Below are 21,396 nucleotides of genomic sequence, written 5' to 3'. Positions count from 1 at the left end.
ATGACCAACTAATATAAACGGCGATCTAGAAAAATAATTATACGACAACTAAAATAATCTGCGAAATATAAAAATAATTAAGCGAAGAACAACTAAATAATCACCGATCTTGAAAAATAATTACACGACCAACAACTAATATAAACTGTGAACTAGAAAAATAATTACACAACAGCTAAAATAATCCGTGAACTAGAAAAATAATTACATGACAGCTAAAATAATCCGTGAACAGGAAAAATAATTAAAATAATCCCAGGGGTCAACATTAACGTTTGTCCGCTTGTCCGGTACCAGTGGAAAAACATTTCGGACAAGTGAATATTGATGGGCACTTGTCCGATTGGACAAGTGCTTTTCTTATGTAAAGAAGTCTCCAAACAAATTTGTGAAAAGTTTATCAGTAGTTGAGAGTCTGAAGTACATGTGTAATGCATGGAAAATGAACTTCGATCCCGATATCAATCGCTATGTAAACTAGCTGAGTCAAACTCAATCGGGATTGGTGTTCACTTATTGCGTACTACTTTCAATCATCCATGGATCTTACGAAGTTATTGATTCAAGATAGGAAGTCTACATAAAATTTTGTTTTATACGTTTGTTGTTTTTATCAAGAGAATAAGATAAAAAAAAAAAAATCAATCAAGCAGATATAAAAATAGACTATATATATTAAGTAAATTTAAATACAGTTTTGAAGTTGACAATACATGTATTAGATCCTTTTTTGAAAATGTTTCGGACAAGTGAAGTTGAAGTTCGGACAAGTAAATATCTTTGTCCCTTGTCCGAATGGACAAATAGGGAAAAAAGTTAATGTTGAGCCCTGAATCCGTGAACAGGAAAAATAATTACACGACAGCTAAAATAATCCGTGAACTAGAAAAATATTACACGACAACTAATATAAACCGTGATCTAGAAAAATAATTATGCGACAGCTAAAATAAACCGTGCACTAGAAAAATAATTACACGACAACTAAAATACAAACAATTAAAATAATCAGCAAACTAAACAAATGATCACACGTAATGTGATAACAAATACTTGAAATAAGAATTTACGAAGACTAACACATATTCTGCTGCCTCATCCTAACCCTAACCCTGCCTCATCCCATTCAAAATTGAAAAACTGTTTAAAAGATCAGAGGTAATCATTTAAATAAGAATTACAGTGTATGGTAACTAAGATGTACTGATCTTGTCAAGTAAAATGACCTTGTCGTACCCTGTTGTCAGGTGCAATGACCTTAATATAAGATAAAATGACCTTGTAAGGTGTAATGACCTTGTAAGATAAAATGACCTTGTATGATAAAATGACCTTGTAAGGTGTAATGACCTTGTTAAGATGTAATTACCTTGTAATTCCCAGGTAAGCTACCTCTGTCTGCACAACGTCATTGACTAATGACACACCCACACTCTTTAACGACACATTGATTTCCTGCTCAATTCTCTCCAACTCTCCAGCCTACAAGAGAAAAGTCATAACAAGAGAAAAGTCATAACAAGAGGCCAAACAATGCTCACCTGAGTCAACCTAATTCTCCGGCCTACAAAGGCAAAGTCGCAACAAGTGCCTGTTTAATTTTGAGCAGCACATAATTAATGGATAATTCACAACCGTAGGAACATTAGGCTAATGAGGGCCGCATTTACATCATCCAGCCAAAAACTTGTACAAATTCAAAAATGTTCACCTCCTATTAGAGTCCAGTGCAGGGACCTGTTTTACAAGAGAACTTATGAGTAAGACCAATATTACCTCATTCTAAAAACTCGTCAACATAATTAATTTTGTGAGATTATACTTCTATAAAATTATATAACTGAATTCTTCTTCAAGAATAAACTAAACTGTAGGGAAAGATTTTGGTGTTATAATAATCGAAAGTTCTTTTGTAAACTATGTCCTATGCCCTATGGAACACCTTTTCAACAAATTGATATCTACATTACAACAAAAAATTTTGCGTAGAAACTGATAGCAAACACAAATATACAATTTTGTGGTAGTTCAGTCACCGAAACAACCATTCTTATAATATCAAACTTCGATATCTCGAATACCATGAACATGTCGAAGACAAGCTGGAAGCCCCACTACATTTTTAATGCATTTTATCCTCAATATCTCAATACCTCAGATATTTTGCAGTTCTCGGACCCCATCGAGTTAGAGATAATGGGGTTTGACTGTATATAACACTATAAATTGTTTTTCTTACCTCCTGAGCATTGATGGCCACAGCGAGGTCCTCCGTAAATAACAGGATCCTCTGAAGTCCATCCAGAAACGACACCCAGTAGATCTTAGTGTCCGAGTCGAAGAAAAAGCTGCCAGTGCCATCCTACAAATGATGACAGAGTACATAGGGGTCCTCTTCTACTCATAACCAACCCACATATGAAATATCATTATGATCCAGTGAATAGTTTTCAAGATATTGAGCGGACAACATGTGGTCTACCGACCGACTGACAGGTGCAAAGCAATATGCCCCTCTCCTTTGATGGGGGGCATAAAAATGTTTACTCAGTTATAAAATTTAAATATAAATCTTTAATTAAATCTATGGCATATGTTTAATTCACATCTATATACCTGTGAACTATGCATTAATTTACCTGTGAACTATTCATCTATTTACCTGTGAACTATTCATCTATTTACCTGTGAACTATTCATCTATTTACCTGTGTGGTTTACATGTGTACCTTTATCTGTCTGTTTACTTTTCCAACTATTCATTTGAATACTTTACATTTGCTTACCTGTAAACTTTTCTACTATTTACCTGTACACTTTTCTGTTTACCTGTAAACTTTTCTACCATTTACCTGTAAACTTTTTTACTATTTACCTGTAAATTTTTCTACTATTTATCTGTAAACTTTTGCTTTGTTTACCTGTATAAGGTCAGTTTTCTGAGACTTGATCTCCCCTGAGCTCCACTCTAGTTCTCTTTTTCCTACAGCATTTTCCCAGGTGTACAACACCGTCTCATTAGGTTCCAGGACGTGGGCCGACTTCTCCCCACTAAAGTACAGTGAAACACAGTTATAACAAACACACTTATAATGAATTCACACCTACAGTAAAACACGGTTATAGTGAACACAATTATCATGAATTCACACTTACAGTAAAACACGGTTATAGCAAACACACTTATAACGAATTCACACCTACAGTAAAACACGGTTATAGTGAACACAATTATCATTAATTCACACTTACAGTAAAACACGGTTATAGTGAACACAATTATCATGAATTCACACTTACAGTAAAACACGGTTATAACAAACACACTTATAATGAATTCACACCTACAGTAAAACACGGTTATAGTGAACACACTTATAATGAATTCACACTTACCGTAAAACACGGTTATAGTGAACACAATTATCATGAATTCACACTTACAGTAAAACACGGTTATAACAAACACACTCATCATGCATTCATTAACAGAAAGTGATTTTATTCCCTGTAGATTTAAATCACACACTGAACTTATTGGATATAATGAATTATGTTCAAAATGAATTAATTTAAAATTGTTCATCCTCAGCACATCTTTATAAGTGTGTTTTACTGTATTGAGTTAAGGGTATATTGCAGAGCAAAACCAATACTTCGATAGTGATTAACTAGGAATTTAGGGGGCCTCCGTGGCCGAGTGGTTAGAGCATTGCACTCAAAATCACACAGCCTCTCACCTTTGTCGGCGCGGGTTCGAATCCCGCTCGCGCCGGTAAGTGAGAAAATTGTTGAGTGTGGCAAAAAAAAAAAACCCATCAAACTAGGAATTTATTTTCTTCAAGATCGGTAGTTACACATTATCTGTCATAAAGTAATAGTGACTCTTCATGATTCAAAATCAAAGTTAATTCTTTTCTCTCTAAACCTTACATTTCCCAGAATGCAAATTTTTTTTTTTACTTGAATCCCTGACAATGTCGCCATGGGTCAAACATAATCAAAATAGAGAACATCCACAGGAGAGGAATTACAGGAAAACTAACTCTACAGCTGAGTGATATTCAGAAGGACTTCAACTGTGTATGCTTCTACACCCTGTATAATCACATGACTTGTCAAATACTGATAGAACTCAGCCACACTGTATAATGTAGTGATGTCAAATACTGATAGAACTTCTTCTCTCAATGGTTCCCATTCTCATCCACAGCTGTTATTACTAGTTTTTTAGACACTTAAACACATCTCATTCAAAATGATTTTTTTTACAAAGACTCCGTATATTTCTGTATAACCGGTCTAAGTGTCTACAAAGACTCTGTATATTTCTGTATCACCGGTCTAAGTGTCTACAAAGACTCATTATATTTCTGTATAACCGGTCTAAGTGTCTACAAAGACTCTGTATATTTCTGTATAACCGGTCTGAGTGTCTACAAAGACTCCGTATATTTCTGTATAACCGGTCTAAGTGTCTACAAAGACTCATTATATTTCTATATCACCGGTCTAAGTGTCTACAAAGACTCCGTATATTTCTGTATCACCGGTCTGAGTGTCTACAAAGACTCTGTATATTTCTGTATCACCGGTCTGAGTGTCTACAAAGACTCCGTATATTTCTGTATAACCGGTCTAAGTGTCTACAAAGACTCCGTATATTTCTGTATCACCGGTCTAAGTGTCTACAAAGACTCCGTATATTTCTGTATCACCGGTCTAAGTGTCTACAAAGACTCCGTATATTTCTGTATCACCGGTCTAAGTGTCTACAAAGACTCCGTATATTTCTGTATCACCGGTCTAAGTGTCTACAAAGATTCTGTATATTTCTGTATAACCGGTCTAAGTGTCTACAAAGACTCCGTATATTTCTGTATCACCGGTCTAAGTGTCTACAAAACAAATATATCCTGCTGCTGATTTGACATTAATTAAAGGCATATTGACGTTAATGACATCATAGTAGACATATGTGGTCAGTAAAGCACGTGGAAGGGGCATATTGCCAATATTAGGTTAGTAAGAGGCACAATATCATTGTATATAGTGTTGGTTTCAGTCAACGAAATTTCAATGTTTTTATCAGAGGGAGGATAATGTGGATATTAGTACTGACCTCTGGTGAAATATTGGTAGAGACCTGGAGCCCGTTTTACAAAACAACTTACGACAAAGTTGCAAGTTTTAAATTGTATTACAGAGTTATTAGTTTGAATGAAGGAATTAAAACGTTTCCGAAACTTAAGTTTCAGTATTATTTCTCCACTACTTTACATTGGAGTGAATTATCTTACAATAAGCGGTAGAATTCCATTATGTAAAGTTGGTCGTAAGTTGCAAGTTCTTTTGTAAAATGTACCCCTTGACCTTTGTTAGGTTACCAGTACTGACCACTGGTAGAACACCCCTGCTGACCTCTGGTTGGATATCAGTAGTGACCTTGACCTTTGTTAGGTTATCGATACTGACCTTTGGTTGAACTTGACTGTGGTGCAGTCAGTGCTGTTGATCATTAGGACAGTTGCCATGCCAGATTTATATGTTGTCAAGGTCGTTACTGTGGCAGCCTCTGTAACCTGACAGTCTACGTTTATTCCTCCCATCTAAAGAAAATACATTCAGCCAATGAAATAATCTGTCACTGTAACTTATCAACCACTTCCATCTAATGAAAAGATATAGATATTCAGTCAATGAAATAATGTCACTAACTTATCAACCACTCCAACCAAAAGCAATTACAGCAAATCACAGATATAGTGACATCACAGATATAGTGACATCACAGATATAGTGACATCACAGATATAGCGAAGCCACGACTATAGTGAAGTTTTATTTTATCCCCCTGTAGTTTTCACCACAACTCATTATATGTACATAACAAATTTACCGATACAACAAATATATTTTATGGCCTGTGAAGGTAAAAATAAAATGAAGTCTACTACATTGAAAGAGAATATAAAGAGAATATTTTTTGAAGTTATTAGAAGTATCAATTTCACATTCAATATATTCAGTAAAATCATTCTGACAACTCTATCTACAGGTGATTACAAAAGTAGACCTACCTCATCATCCACTCTCAGCAGCATACATGCCAACTTTCCCGATTTAGGCGGGATCTTCCCGATTTTACCCTCCGGTCCCGCTTTCCCGATCGGGAAAGCAAAATTACCCTAAAATCCCGATTTGAAATTTTTTCCGACCAAAATTTCCGATTTCACGATTGAAAACGAGTTTGAAAGCGGGATAATCATGAAATCTCGTGACCAGAATTGGAAATCCCGCGTCATTTCTGAACTGGCCAATCAGAAATCGGGACAATAGTCAGCCATTGCTGTTTACCTGTGTCGCATGGTGTCGGGTTGGCCTGTGTCGGGGTGTTTATTGGACAGTACGAAGCATGTTTTGATAGTAATTAATCGGGAAGACGGATTTCAAATTGACCTATTCTTTACACAAACGTGAATGACAACGATGCTAGTGTCACCACCAAACAATCGGACATTCCGCCTCTCGCTGACAGCATCCAAACATTTGCAATAAGGTACGTCAAGTATATATTTTTTCCAACTATAATAATATAGGCTATCCAAATCTATCCGTCTATAGCGATGTATTATATAGTCTATATAGTGTAGTATTCATTAAATATACTTTGTGATGCGTAATTCGCACAAGTCTGTACTGAATTTTTTATTTAGCAAGTAGCCTTAATTTACAAGTAAAACGGAATATTTTGATGTGGTTTTTTTTCCTGGTAATTATTTCAGATGTCATGGGTGCAAAGGTTTTGTTCGCAAACTTCATAGCAGGGCAGATCACTCCTTTTTTGGTTGCAATGCAGATTATTCCACCAGTCTCTGCAAGCCCATGTTTACAGACAAGCAAGATCGCCTTTGCAGTCGTACCTAAATGCATGTGATTTAATTTAAATTTTGATATATAGACCGGCCAATGTTTATTGTATGGTGTAAAAGGATGCAACCTTAAATATTATTTGATATTATGTATGTGACTTGTTGGAGAAGATTTTTTGCTGAATAGATGATTTTAATAAAATATTAATGTATATCTTTCAAAGTTTTCTTTATATAGTTAATGGTCAAACACATTTGATGTTGTGTTAATATATGATACATTAATAATGATTTGATTGATATTTTATTTGAAAGGACAAATATTTATTTTCATGCTAAAATGTCGTGAATTTTGAGCTTTGAAAAAAGGTTGTCGCGCGCAAAATCCCCCATGGGGATTTTTAAAAGTTGGCATGTATGCAGCAGTGTGGTAAAATCATTCTGACCACTCTATTAGTGATTACAAAATTAGACCTACCTCATCGTCCACTCTCAGCAGTGTGGTGTGGGGTTTGTTGAAGTAGAATGGTGTCGTACAGTACAAAGAATCTTTTACTTTGGCCTTCATGGTCATTTCTTTCCCAGAATACACTGGCCAAAATGGCAGACACTGGAATATAGGAAACATACATTACAATTTAAGTAAAGATTTATAATCCATGTTAAACATGATTCCCTATACATCAGATGCTGAGGAGAAAAGATCAGAAGATATCATACATAATGTCAGTAGATATCATACATAATGTCAGTAGATATCACACATAATGTCAGTAGATATCATACATAATGTCAGTAGATATCACACATAATGTCAGTAGATATCATACAAAATGTCAGAAGATATCATACAAAATGACAGTAGATATCATACAAAATGTCAGAAGATATCACACATAATGTCAATAGATATCATACAAAATGTCAAGATATCATACAAAATGTCAGTAAATATACAAAATGTCAGTATATATACAAAATGTCAGTAAATATACAAAATGTCAGTAAATATACAAAATGTCGGAAGATATCATACAAAATGTCAGTACATATCATACAAAATGTCAGTAGATATACAAAATGTCAGTAGATATCATACAAAATGTCAGTAGATATACAAAATGTCAGTAAATATACAAAATGTCAGTATATATACAAAATGTCAGTAGATATCACACAAAATGTCAGTAGATATCACATATAATGTCAGAAGATATCACAAAATGTCAGTAGATATCATACAAAATGTCAGTAGATATACAAAATGTCAGTAGATATCATACAAAATGTAAGTAGATGTACATAATGTCAGTAGATATCATACAAAATGTCAGTAGATATCATACATAATGTCAGTAAATATCATACAAAATGTCAGTAGATATCATACAAAATGTCAGTAGATATCATACAAAATGTCAGTAAGTATCTTACAAAATGTCAGTAGATATCATATAAAATGTCAGTAAATATACAAAATGTCGTAAGATATCATACAAAATGTCAGTAGATATCATACAAAATGTCAGTAGATGTACATAATGTCAGTAAATATCATACAAAATGTCAGTAAATATCATACAAAATGTCAGTAGATATCATACAAAATGTCAGTAGATATACAAAATGTCGGAAGATATCATACAAAATGTCAGTAAATATCTTACAAAATGTCAGTAGATATCATATAAAATGTCAGTAAATATACAAAATGTCGGAAGATATACAAAATGTCAGTAGATATCATACATAATGTCAGTGGACATCGTACAAAATGAGGGTAGATTTCATACAAAATGATGTTGATGTGCACCAACAGTAACAGTTTGCATTAGATTTTTACTGACATGTCCAGGGACCCCATGTATAAACTTGGGCAAAACCTACACCCATGTGAAGATTTGGGCAAAATTATAGCTTTGTTAAATTCTGAACAGATCTGAGTAAAACTTGAACCACTTCCAAGTTTGTGTAAAATTTAGACCACTTAAATTTAGACCACTTCCAAGTTTGTGTAAAATTTGGACTCACTTAAATTTCAATCACTTACTGATTTGGGTGGAACTTGGACTACTTATTTGGGTAAAATGTGGACCACTTACTGATTTGGGTGGAACTTGGACTACTTATTTGGGTAAAATTTGGACCACTTACTGATTTGGGTGGAACTTGGATCCACTCCTCTTCTTTCCTAGCTTCTGTACATAACAAAGAGACATGGGATGTGTTCAGCAGCATGTACATAGGAGTGAAGGTGCAGATCTTGGTTAGTCCGGAGCTTGACAGGCGAATTTTCACTCCAACCTACAATTCAACAAATCTTTAATATGAGATCTGCTTGCATTATATAGATGTAAAATATAAAATAAACAGATAACGAGTTACCCTATACCAATTCTATCATTTATTTTGTGAATAGCTAATGAAAAAGTGAAAATAAGAAACAGTGGACCAATCTCGTAATTCCTATAAAAATACAAAATCAAGAGTTAGGCTAACACGGACCCCTGGACACACCATGGGATCAGCTGTCTACGAGTTAGCATCCCTGGTTGACCAGTCACACCACTGTGAATCAATTTGAGATGAGTGATAATCTTGAATTAATTTGGCAAAAATCTGCACAAACAATACATAGAAAAAAATCCTGTGTTTCATGAAGAAAAATCTCATCCCAAAACATTGTTATTTTAGTGACATTGTTATTTTAGTGACGTTGTTATTTTAGTGACATTGTTATTTTAGTGACATTGTTATTTTAGCGACGTTGTTATTTTAGAGACGTTGTTATTTTAGTGACGTTGTTATTTTAGAGACGTTGTTATTTTAGCGACGTTGTTATTTTAGCGACGTTGTTATTTTAGCGACGTTGTTATTTTAGCGACGTTGTTATTTTAGCGACGTTGTTATTTTAGCGACGTTGTTATTTTAGCGACGTTGTTATTTTAGCGACGTTGTTATTTTAGTGACGTTGTTATTTTAGTGACGTTGTTATTTTAGCGACGTTGTTATTTTAGCGACATTGTTATTTTAGCGACATTGTTATTTTAGCGACGTTCAAAATGAGCAGCTGTGTATTCGTGATTGTCACCATACCTCATACAATCTGGATTTTGTTTTACTCTGGATGGTTCCTGAGCTTCCCACCGTATCCAGGGAAAACTTGTCTGACCAATCAGTGTCTCCGATCCTTAACGACACCTTGACAACAGAAAGATTGCAATTAGACACACATATGAACACATACACATCATATGCAGTGGATCACTTCGTTAAAATTCATGGCAGTATTTATCAGATTAAATTGCTTTTTCTTGTCTATGCATGATATTATGGTTTGTATCCTTCATAACACATTATCATAATTTCCTTGTTTTTGTTTTCTTTTTAAAATATCTCTGACATCTAAGTCAACCAACCCAGGTGGAGATAAACCCAAAATATGGAGAAAGAATTGATCTAAAAAACTGTACATGCCTTAAATCAATACCCAAGTCAAATCCAAACAAAAAACAAAATGAAACAGCAAGTTCACAAAAGGAACACGGAGAAGGAAAGGCATTCAAAGAGAGAAATAAAACAAAAAATGTAAAACACATAAATAGTAAAACACTCCGCACTTTGTAACATTCACATTTGTTTTCTGTTCGTGATGATAATCTAAATAAACAGCGTAACTCTCCTCAGGACACTAAGTCATTGTGACATCATAAGAAACGGACCCAATTCAACTGTGACATCACAATCGAGTCAATTGATCGTGCTTCATTGTAAATTCAAATAAACTATATACATTATAATTAGATTTCAAAAACTCTGCAAAAATGCAACATTAAAAGACATACTCTACATCGGGTAATTTTGATATGTTCGCGGATGAGGAAAATTTGCAAAAGTGAAAGTGCCAAAACTTTTACTCCTATCAATGATACACTTGTTAATTGAAATTGCATAAAAAAATGAAGATTTCAAACAAAACATTATTAAGAAAAATATGCCGACTATTCCCAAAAACAAAATTACGCGCTCTATATGGTAACCCAACTTATTTTCTCCTCAAACTTAATTTGAAATGTCAGTGGCTGCAATTTTCTACTTTTTAATTCCACATTGAAAAAAAGTTTTAATTACTAAATCAAAAAATCTGTGGTATAAATGCAGAAAGAAAAAATTGGTGAAAGTTCTTGTCAGGAAACCTGGATCCCATCTACACAACAAATAATGAAGTCACCAAAATTAAAACCAATTTAATTACAAGATTAAATTCCACAGAATGATGTTCTGAGCTCGAGATTACAAACTCCTGACTGATCTGAAGAAAAAACGGAGAGATCGATTACAACACAGATTATATCTGTCCCATACACTAGTACTAGTTTTCACATGGAGAACTTCATAACATATAAATTTCAGGTACAGTCTGCGTATTAAACTCACAATAAATCTAATAAAATTTCACCTTGCATACATACAAGAGACTCGTCATGGATATATCCGAAAGTGGTAGAGATTAAATGAAAACGTACACTAAATAAACAAATCATCGGTAGCTCAGCGGTCGAGTATTCACTACATAAACAAATCATCAGTAGCTCAGCGGTCGAGTATTCACTACATAAACAAATCATTGGTAACTCAGTGGTCGAGTATTCACTACATAAACAAATCATCGGTAGCTCAGTGGTCGAGTATTCACTACATAAACAAATCATCGGTAACTCAGTGGTCGAGTATTCACTACATAAACAAATCATCGGTAGCTCAGTGGTCGAGTATTCACTACATAAACAAATCATTGGTAACTCAGTGGTCGAGTATTCACTACATAAACAAATCATTGGTAGCTCAGTGATCGAGTATTCACTTCATAACCAGGTTGTGAGTTTGAGCCCTTCTTGTGTCATGGCCACATTGAACCTAAGATGTTTAACATAGGTAGCAACATTTTCTTTGCCAAGCACCTGGCACCACAAGTGAAAAGTCATGAGTCTTTTGAACATAACCTTAAAAACGGGGATCTTGAGTAACGGAAAGTATCGGCACGATAAACAACCCTCACTGCTTTGGTTCAGAGTGTCATACAAAATTCTTAGTTGTGTAATCCCCTAAAGCTGGTGAAATTCGTTTGAATCAGTAATAAATAATAAGCATGCCAAACACTGCCCAACATTTACATTATAGACATTCTCTTAACTAATAAAATTGGTTTAAAGTCATGAACATTCAAGTATAGATAATAAATGTCACAAACACAACGACCTGGTGAACAGCGCAATGATAACTCATAAAGGACGAGGTTCACATAGAGGGCATTATTTGTCAATTCTTAAAGCACAGGTTTTTCATAGTTCTGCCAATAAATGATCAAGGAAATTCTCTGATTGAGGAATTGTACTTTTCACAAAACTTCAAGATTCATCAAGTGACAAAAAACATTATTGTGGACATTTTGTTGCATTTCTATTATAAAGTGGACGATAGAGTTTGAATCTCTCCACCTCAAGCTTCCAATGAGACCCTATCAACAGTGCCAATACTCTTAAACAGAGCGAACCCAGTTCTTTATGCCTGCTGGTTGTCACATGACAAAACAAGGGGAGGTCACTCCCAGACAACCGTCACTTACTTTACCCACTTGGCGCCATTCCTTCACTTTCTTGTTTCTGTCTTCCTTTTCTGGTTTACTGGCCTTTGTTTGTAAATATCAACCCGGACGTAAATATCAACATTCAGTTAGAGACACCCAGGAAGTAAATATCAACAAACTAACAGAGACACCCAGGAAGTAAATATCAACCCGGACGTAAATATCAACATTCAGTTAGAGACACCCAGGAAGTAAATATCAACAAATTAACAGAGACACCCAGGAAGTAAATATCAACCCGGACGTAAATATCAACATTCAGTTACAGACACCCAGGAAGTAAATATCAACAAATTAACAGAGACACCCAGGAAGTAAATATCAAAAAATTAACAGAGTCACCCAGGAGTAAAACTTAACATGTAATGGCACATCCAGAAGACTGATATTGTGTAAGGTGTCATTCTTGAATGAAAAACTGACCCAATTAATCTCTATAAAGCTCTTGATGGTATAACTATTTGATGGTATAACTACTTGATGGTATATTTATCTCACATTCAGCAAGTTCTATAGAATGGCATGCAGCTATTGCTGCATCATATATCAATGATATACTGATGTATTAATGATATACTGATGTATCTTGTATTAATGATATACTGATGTATCGTATATGAATGATATACTGTACAAAGAATACAGACAATGTATAGAGACATAAATACATTAACATATTACCTTTCTCTTTCCTACTATCGATGTCTTGGGTTTGATAATTTACCCTTTACTTTCCTACGAGCGATGTCTTGGGTTTGATAATTTACCCTTTACTTTCCTACGAGCGATGTTTTGGGTTTGATAAATTACCTTTTTCTTTCCTACGATCGATGTTTTTGGTTTGAAGGAGAAAAACGTCACTTCCTGTTTCTCAGCAGGGTGTTCTACAACCTCATCTGAATCGCTGCCCTGAAAAACAAAAAAATCACATCTGTATAATCACCAGCTCCCTCTCATCTAAATAATTACCAGTCCCCCTCTAATCTCTATATAAATATCCCTGAAAAACAAAAAAATCACATCTGTATAATTACTACTCTTCTCACATCTGTATAATTACTACTCCCCTCTCATCTAAATAATTACCAGTCCCCCTCTAATCTCTATATAAATATCCCTGAAAAACAAAAAATCACATCTGTATAATCACTAGCCCTTACATCTGTATAATTACTACTCCCCTCACATCTGTATAATTACTACTCCCCTCACATCTGCATAATTACTACTCCCCTCTCATCTGAATAATTACCAGTCCCCCTCTAATCTCTATATAAATATCCCTGAAAAACAAAAAATCACATCTGTATAATCACTAGCCCTTACATCTGTATAATTACTACTCCCCTTACATCTGTATAATTACTACTCCCCTTACATCTGTATAATTACTACTCCCCTCACATCTGCATAATTACTACTCCCCTCACATCTGCATAATTACTACTCCCCTCTCATCTGAATAATTACCAGTCCCCCTCTAATCTCTATATAAATATCCCTGAAAAACAAAAAATCACATCTGTATAATTACTACTCCCCTCTCATCTGAATAATTACCAGTCCCCCTCTAATCTCTATATAAATATCCCTGAAAAACAAAAAATCACATCTGTATAATCACTAGCCCTTACATCTGTATAATTACTACTCCCCTCACATCTGTATAATTACTACTCCCCTCACATCTGCATAATTACTACTCCCCTCTCATCTGAATAATTACCAGTCCCCCTCTAATCTCTATATAAATATCCCTTTGTATCTCAGGGTTCGAATTCATCTGATGTCTGAGACTAATAAACAAGAGGCCCACAGGCCTTATCGGTCACCTGAATATTAGTGAAAAAGTATCACTACTTCCATGGGTTATGAAATCTAGAAAAAAAAATTCCTGTTCTGAATATCTAAGCTAAATTCTAATATTCAGCAACAGTATAAAACAAGATGTGTTCTTAAAACTTCACTGCCCTCAAAAGTGCATACACTGATGAAAGGCTTTAAATAATAGGTATATTAACATTAAAACATCAAAAGATATGACTAATTTGGACTCATCTTTAGGTCATAGCCCTGGGTTGTGAAATTCACCATTTTTTGTACATCCTTTTCTGCTATTCCTAATTATGTATTTAGATTTTATACAGTATCAGCAAACTTACACATAAATACTATATACTAAGTTTGGCCTCACCCTGGGGTCAAAACCCTTACACTGGGGAAAATCAAATTTACAATTTTGGTAAAAGACTACCTGCTTTATCCATTTAGTTTCAATTTAGTATCAAAAGCACTAAAGAAAATATTATTTAAGTGTTTTGCACATAAACACTATATAACAAGTTGGGCCCTGTCCTGGGGTCATAACCCCTACCCGAGGATCATGAAATTTAAAAGTTTGATAGAGGCCTTCCTGCTCTACATCACTATGCATTTAGTTTTTCTTACATGTGTGTGGTTCTTGAGAAGAAGATTTTTGAAAATTGGTCAATTTTGGAGAGTTTTTCCCTACCCCTAGGGCCCCAGGAGTCCTGAAATTTACAATCTATGTCCCCCTTGTCCCAATGATGCTTCATACCAAATTTAAAAAGAATTGGACCAGTAGTTACTAAGAAGAAGCTAAAAATGTTCAATTGTTGATGTTTTTCCTATGGACTCTATAAAAATAAATGAATTTGAAAACCTTCTGTAACAGTATAGATGTGAAATCTGACCTTGAATTGTAAAATCTAACCTTCAATTGTGAAATCTGACCTTCAATTGTAATATCTGACCTTGAAATACAGAGTTTTCCCGGTCTTGTTGATCAACCAATATGGACTGTAGAGAGATATGTCTAGGCATCCTTCATTGTCCGTACAGTGTAGGCCTAAATTCTGAAACAAAGAATGACACAGAATACAATTACAACATACAGAGTGGATCAAAAGTCTCAAACAAAGAAACATATAGAATATGTAACATGTACTTCTGTAAAATAGTCAAGTATCTCAATTTCATTAACTATCCTAACATCTACACAGTATCTACAGTTTCATTAATTATCCAACATCTACACAGTACCTACAGTTTAACTATCTAACATCTGCACAGTACCTACAGTTTCATTCACTATCCTAACATCTACACAGTATCTACAGTTTCATTCACTATCCTAACATCTACACAGTATCTACAGTTTCATTCACTATCCTAACATCTGCACAGTAACTACAGTTTCATTCACTATCCTAACATCTACATAGTACCTACAGTTTCACTATCTAACATCTACACAGTATCTACAGTTTCACTATCCTAACATCTACACAGTACCTACAGTTTCATTCACTATCCTAACATCTACACAGTATCTACAGTTTCACTATCCTAACATCTACACAGTATCTACAGTTTCACTATCCTAACATCTACACAGTACCTACAGTTTCATTCACTATCCTAACATCTACACAGTACCTAGTTTCATTCACTATCCTAACATCTACACAGTACCTACAGTTTCACTATCCTAACATCTACACAGTATCTACAGTTTCATTAATTATCCAACATCTACACAGTATCTACAGTTTCATTAACTATCCTAACATCTACACAGTACCTACAGTTTCATTCACTATCCTAACATCTACACAGTACCTAGTTTCATTCACTATCCAACATCTACACAGTACCTACAGTTTCATTCACTATCCTAACATCTACACAGTACCTAGTTTCATTCACTATCCTAACATCTACACAGTATCTACAGTTTCATTCACTATCCAACATCTACACAGTACCTACAGTTTCATTCACTATCCAACATCTGCACAGTACCTACAGTTTAACTATCCAACATCTACACAGTACCTAGTTTCACTATCCTAACATCTACACAGTACCTACAGTTTCATTCACTATCCCAACATCTACACAGTATCTACAGTTTCATTCACTATCCAACATCTACACAGTACCTACAGTTTCATTCACTATCCCAACATCTACACAGTATCTACAGTTTCATTCACTATCCAACATCTGCATAGTACCTACAGTTTCACTATCCTAACATCTACACAGTACCTACAGTTTCATTCACTATCCCAACATCTACACAGTATCTACAGTTTCATTCACTATCCAACATCTACACAGTACCTACAGTTTCATTCACTATCCTAACATCTACACAGTACCTAGTTTCATTCACTATCCTAACATCTACACAGTACCTAGTTTCATTCACTATCCTAACATCTACACAGTATCTACAGTTTCATTCACTATCCAACATCTGCACAGTACCTACAGTTTAACTATCCAACATCTACACAGTACCTACAGTTTCACTATCCTAACATCTACACAGTACCTACAGTTTCATTCACTATCCCAACATCTACACAGTACCTACAGTTTCACTATCCTAACATCTACACAGTACCTACAGTTTCATTCACTATCCTAACATCTACACAGTACCTACAGTTTCATTCACTATCCTAACATCTACACAGTACCTACAGTTTCATTCACTATCCCAACATCTACACAGTATCTACAGTTTCACTATCCCAACATCTGCACAGTACCTACAGTTTCATTCACTATCCTAACATCTACACAGTAACTACAGTTTCATTCACTATCCTAACATCTGCACGGAACTTCAAAAGCACAAAAATAGTATATGAAGACTCACCAATGAAATTTTCTGGGGTCCCTTAAAAACAGCCGTGAACATCCACATAGAGAGCTGTGGGAGACTGCCAGACAGCAGTTGTCTCCCATGCCATTCCAGGTCCTGGTACTGGGGGATCTACCAAAACACAATGTAAGGCAATCACTGATTGGTTATCCAAGTATCTCTAATTTGTCATACAATCACTGATTGGTCATCTGCATGTAACATTGATTAGTCACTGATTGTAAAACAGTCAATGATTGGTCATTCAAGTGTCTCCAATTTCTCATACATTCACTGATTGGTTATTTCAGTTACACTAAATATAATAAAGACAAACACTGGTGGAATATAATCAACCAAAATAATGAAAATCAGTCACACAATCGAAGCTACTCCAAACAAATTATCAAATATTCTGTAACAGCTGATAAAACAACACACAGCATCTGAGAAATAAAGCATCAGACTGTATCAACACAGAATGCTGGTATGTAATGTTATGTATATTCATTGTGTTTATTTCCCTCGTCCTTAAAGCAGTCACAATTTCTTTGACTTTGGTTTTATTTGACTACGACGACTCTGTTTTACGACTTTCCTAACATTGCTTTTCATGCTTCAGTAAACTTGTGTTACAATTGAATTTTACCCTCGTAAGATCTAGTGGTGACATTTCACAATTTATTCATCATTTCAACCAACAACAATAGAACCGAGGTTACATACAATATATAGCATCTGCAGGTGCCCCTCCCATCTCCCCAATCAGCATGGCTCGAAGAAGACCTGGACCCAGCTGTACGAAGGTTAGTTAACTTTATCTGACAATTAATCTAGTTGTACCAAGGTTAGTTAACTTTAACTGACAATTAATTTAGTTGTACGAAGTAACTTTTAACTGATAATTAACTTGCCATTGACTCTAACAATTATATAGTGTTAACTGGGCCATGCATTTCCGTCACTCAATTTTACCCAAGGCTCTATGAGTCTGAGGCCTATGTAAGGTGTACTTTGACTTTTAAGTGGAACTCATCCTGAAGAGCCATGTTTTCTCATTCTGTATTCTATTCGAGGCTTTACAAGTCCGAGGGTTATGTATCACTTACCCCAACTTCTAAGTGGGACTTTCCTGGCATTGCGTGAAGAAGGGCGGTGTTCTCTCCACTGCTCAGGGAGACTTCTGAACCCATCCCCTGTAAAACAAATCCACATTAAATATTCCACTGCTCAGAAAGACTTCTGAACCCATCCCCTGTAAAACAAATCAACATTAAATTTCCCACTGCTCAGAGAGACTTCTGAACCCATCCCCTGTAAAACAAATCCACATTAAATTTTCCACCACTCAGGGAGACTTCTGAACCCATCCCCTGCAAGACAAATACACATTAAATTTTCCACTAACAAAATAATGTGTGCCATTCCACTCAGCTTTAAAGTATGTTTTTTTCTTATATGTTAATTCAAAAGAATTCCAAACTTTGATACACAGTACGTATGTAATACACAGTTCAACATCTAAAATCTCCAGGGCTGGATTATAGATTTAATGTGGGCATTGTATAGAATCAGGGGGCTAGAGATTTAGTGTGGGCATTGTATAGAATCAGGGGGTTAGAGATTTAGTGTGGGCATTGTATAGAATCAGGGTGTTAGATATTTAGTGTGGGCATTGTATAGAATCAGGGGGCTAGAGATTTAGTGTGGGCATTGTATAGAATCAGGGGGTTAGAGATTTAGTGTGGGCATTGTATAGAATCAGGGGGCTAGAGATTTAGTGTGGGCATTGTATAGAATCAGGGGGCTAGAGATTTAGTGTGGGCATTGTATAGAATCAGGGGGCTAGAGATTTAGTGTGGGCATTGTATAGAATCAGGGGGTTAGAGATTTAGTGTGGGCATTGTATACAATCAGGGGGCTAGAGATATAATGTAGGCATTGTATATAATCTGGGGGCTAGAGATATAATGTGGGCATTGTATAGAATCAGGGGGCTAAATATTTAATGTGGGCATTGTATAGAATCAGGGGGCTAAATATTTAATGTGGGCATTGTATAGAATCAGGGGGCTAGAGATTTAGTGTGGGCATTGTATAGAATCAGGGGGCTAGAGATCTAGTGTGGGCATTGTATAGAATCAGGGGGCTAGAGATTTAGTGTGGGCATTATATAGAATCAGGGGGCTAGAGATTTAGTCTGGGCATTGTATAGAATCAGGGGGCTAGAGATTTAGTCTGGGCATTGTATAGAATCAGGGGGGCTAGAGATTTAGTGTGGGCATTGTATAGAATCAGGGGGTTAGAGATTTAGTGTGGGCATTGTATACAATCAGGGGGCTAGAGATATAATGTAGGCATTGTATATAATCTGGGGGCTAGAGATATAATGTGGGCATTGTATAGAATCAGGGGGCTAAATATTTAATGTGGGCATTGTATAGAATCAGGGGGCTAAATATTTAATGTGGGCATTGTATAGAATCAGGGGGCTAGAGATTTAGTGTGGGCATTGTATAGAATCAGGGGGCTAGAGATCTAGTGTGGGCATTGTATAGAATCAGGGGGCTAGAGATTTAGTGTGGGCATTATATAGAATCAGGGGGCTAGAGATTTAGTCTGGGCATTGTATAGAATCAGGGGGCTAGAGATTTAGTGTGGGCATTGTATAGAATCAGGGGGGTAGAGATTTAGTGTGGGCATTGTATAGAATCAGGGGGCTAGAGATTTAGTGTGGGCATTGTATAGAATCAGGGGGGTAGAGATTTAGTGTGGGCATTGTATAGTATCAGGGGGTTAGAGATTTAGTGTGGGCATTGTATAGAATCAGGGGGTTAGAGATTTAGTGTGGGCATTGTATAGAATCAGGGGTAGTGGTATTCCAATCATCGATTATAATCGAAAATCAGTCGATTGTTGGCAAATTCTAAGCGCTCGATTATGAAAAGTTTATTCCAATTAATCGGCTTTTAGATTTTGTTTTCTCAGTGACTGTAGTTTTTGAAGAATATTCCTGCCGTGACCTATCTAGTAACCCCAAAATAAAAAAAAAAATCGTAATGGCGGTGCACATGAAATCAGAAGTATCCATACACGGGGAATAAAGTACATGTATGTTCGCTTGGTCAGATACTGAGATAGACGTACTTTAATTCAGGCATATAAACGAAGGACCATTGATCAAAGAGAATCTTGATACTAGTAAATCCATGTGAGAATTACGCAGATAAAAAACGCTTTTAAGGGCCACTGTTACTCTGAACGTGCGTATCGTGTTTTCAGTTGGTGACAATAGATCTGTTTCATTTTTTGTTTTTATTATAATAAAATTAATTTCTTTCCTTATTTTGCTTTGCTGAACATTATTTATATTTTAATTAAGCCGGACCATCATCAGTTAAAGAACACATCTCATGTTTTTAAAGTAAACAGAATTATATGCATTTTGTCTTCCTTATTCTTATAGAAATTAATTTAAACAGTTCGTTTGCTTAAGTATTGCGATAATTAGCCACAATACGGACTTAAATCTAAGCCCCGATTTCAAAAAGCCTACTTAATTAGATAGGTAGTCATGTGGTACAGTGACGTCATATGCGACCTTCGTCGATCAACTTGCTGTAAAAGTAGTGTTAGATATTTTTAAAAACTCGGGTTTTAGGAGCCTAATTTATTTACATATATTAACATTTATTTGGATGTTGACAAATTTTCCAAGTCTTATATCTTTTAGCCACCAATGCATACAAATAGCGACCCAAATGTAGCGAGGAAAGCGAGTATGACATCTGCGTTTGCGAGTAAATAATGTTTACATGAGATCGCTGTCTAAACACTATTTGATAATGCCATTTCTTTAAACAACTGTAATTAGCGGCGTTGTTGCTTTTCTAAAATAAACGGTGCAATTATTATTAAATTTATTTTTGGATAAGTTAGATAGGCCTAAATTATGATACGATTACGTATCATTGACAACTAGGCCTACTAGGCCTATCATGGGTGCATTTCGAAATAAATAAATAAAAATGATCAAATTTATAGTGAAAATCACAATACTTTTAAATTATTCTATTCGAGCAATTATATTAATCATTGATTTTTTAATCTACACGTTGTTACTTAGGAAGTGGGAGCGCGATGTGCTGTTGTTGTTACGTACGCGTTCCTTAAAAAAAAAAATGAAAGCATTAGATGAT

The 21,396-nt window shown here is 35.3% G+C and overlaps 1 protein-coding gene across 8 annotated transcripts in view; it reads right to left on the bottom strand.

Moving 5' to 3' along the window:
• The window catches only part of LOC125662074 (intermembrane lipid transfer protein VPS13A-like), a 194,987-nt gene that overhangs the window by 46,084 nt on the left and 127,507 nt on the right, over positions 1–21,396 (bottom strand). For 7 of the 8 annotated variants that reach the window (XM_056147820.1, XM_056147822.1, XM_056147823.1 and 4 more), the window contains 12 exons: positions 18,307–18,393; positions 17,213–17,329; positions 15,294–15,395; positions 13,330–13,428; positions 12,499–12,561; positions 9,969–10,073; positions 9,027–9,176; positions 7,351–7,482; positions 5,476–5,609; positions 2,922–3,051; positions 2,240–2,362; positions 1,370–1,482 (listed from right to left, as the gene is read on the bottom strand). In XM_056147820.1, the coding sequence (XP_056003795.1) occupies positions 1,370–1,482; positions 2,240–2,362; positions 2,922–3,051; positions 5,476–5,609; positions 7,351–7,482; positions 9,027–9,176; positions 9,969–10,073; positions 12,499–12,561; positions 13,330–13,428; positions 15,294–15,395; positions 17,213–17,329; positions 18,307–18,393 (1,355 nt within the window). The remainder of the gene's footprint in view (positions 1–1,369; positions 1,483–2,239; positions 2,363–2,921; positions 3,052–5,475; positions 5,610–7,350; positions 7,483–9,026; positions 9,177–9,968; positions 10,074–12,498; positions 12,562–13,329; positions 13,429–15,293; positions 15,396–17,212; positions 17,330–18,306; positions 18,394–21,396) is intronic. The other variant, XM_056147826.1, reaches the window with a different exon arrangement.

Source organism: Ostrea edulis, chromosome 8, assembly GCF_947568905.1.
Source record: "Ostrea edulis chromosome 8, xbOstEdul1.1, whole genome shotgun sequence".
Classification (NCBI taxonomy): domain Eukaryota; kingdom Metazoa; phylum Mollusca; class Bivalvia; order Ostreida; family Ostreidae; genus Ostrea; species Ostrea edulis.
Note: the sequence above shows the minus strand (reverse complement) of the source record. Positions and strands in the feature narration are given on the sequence as shown.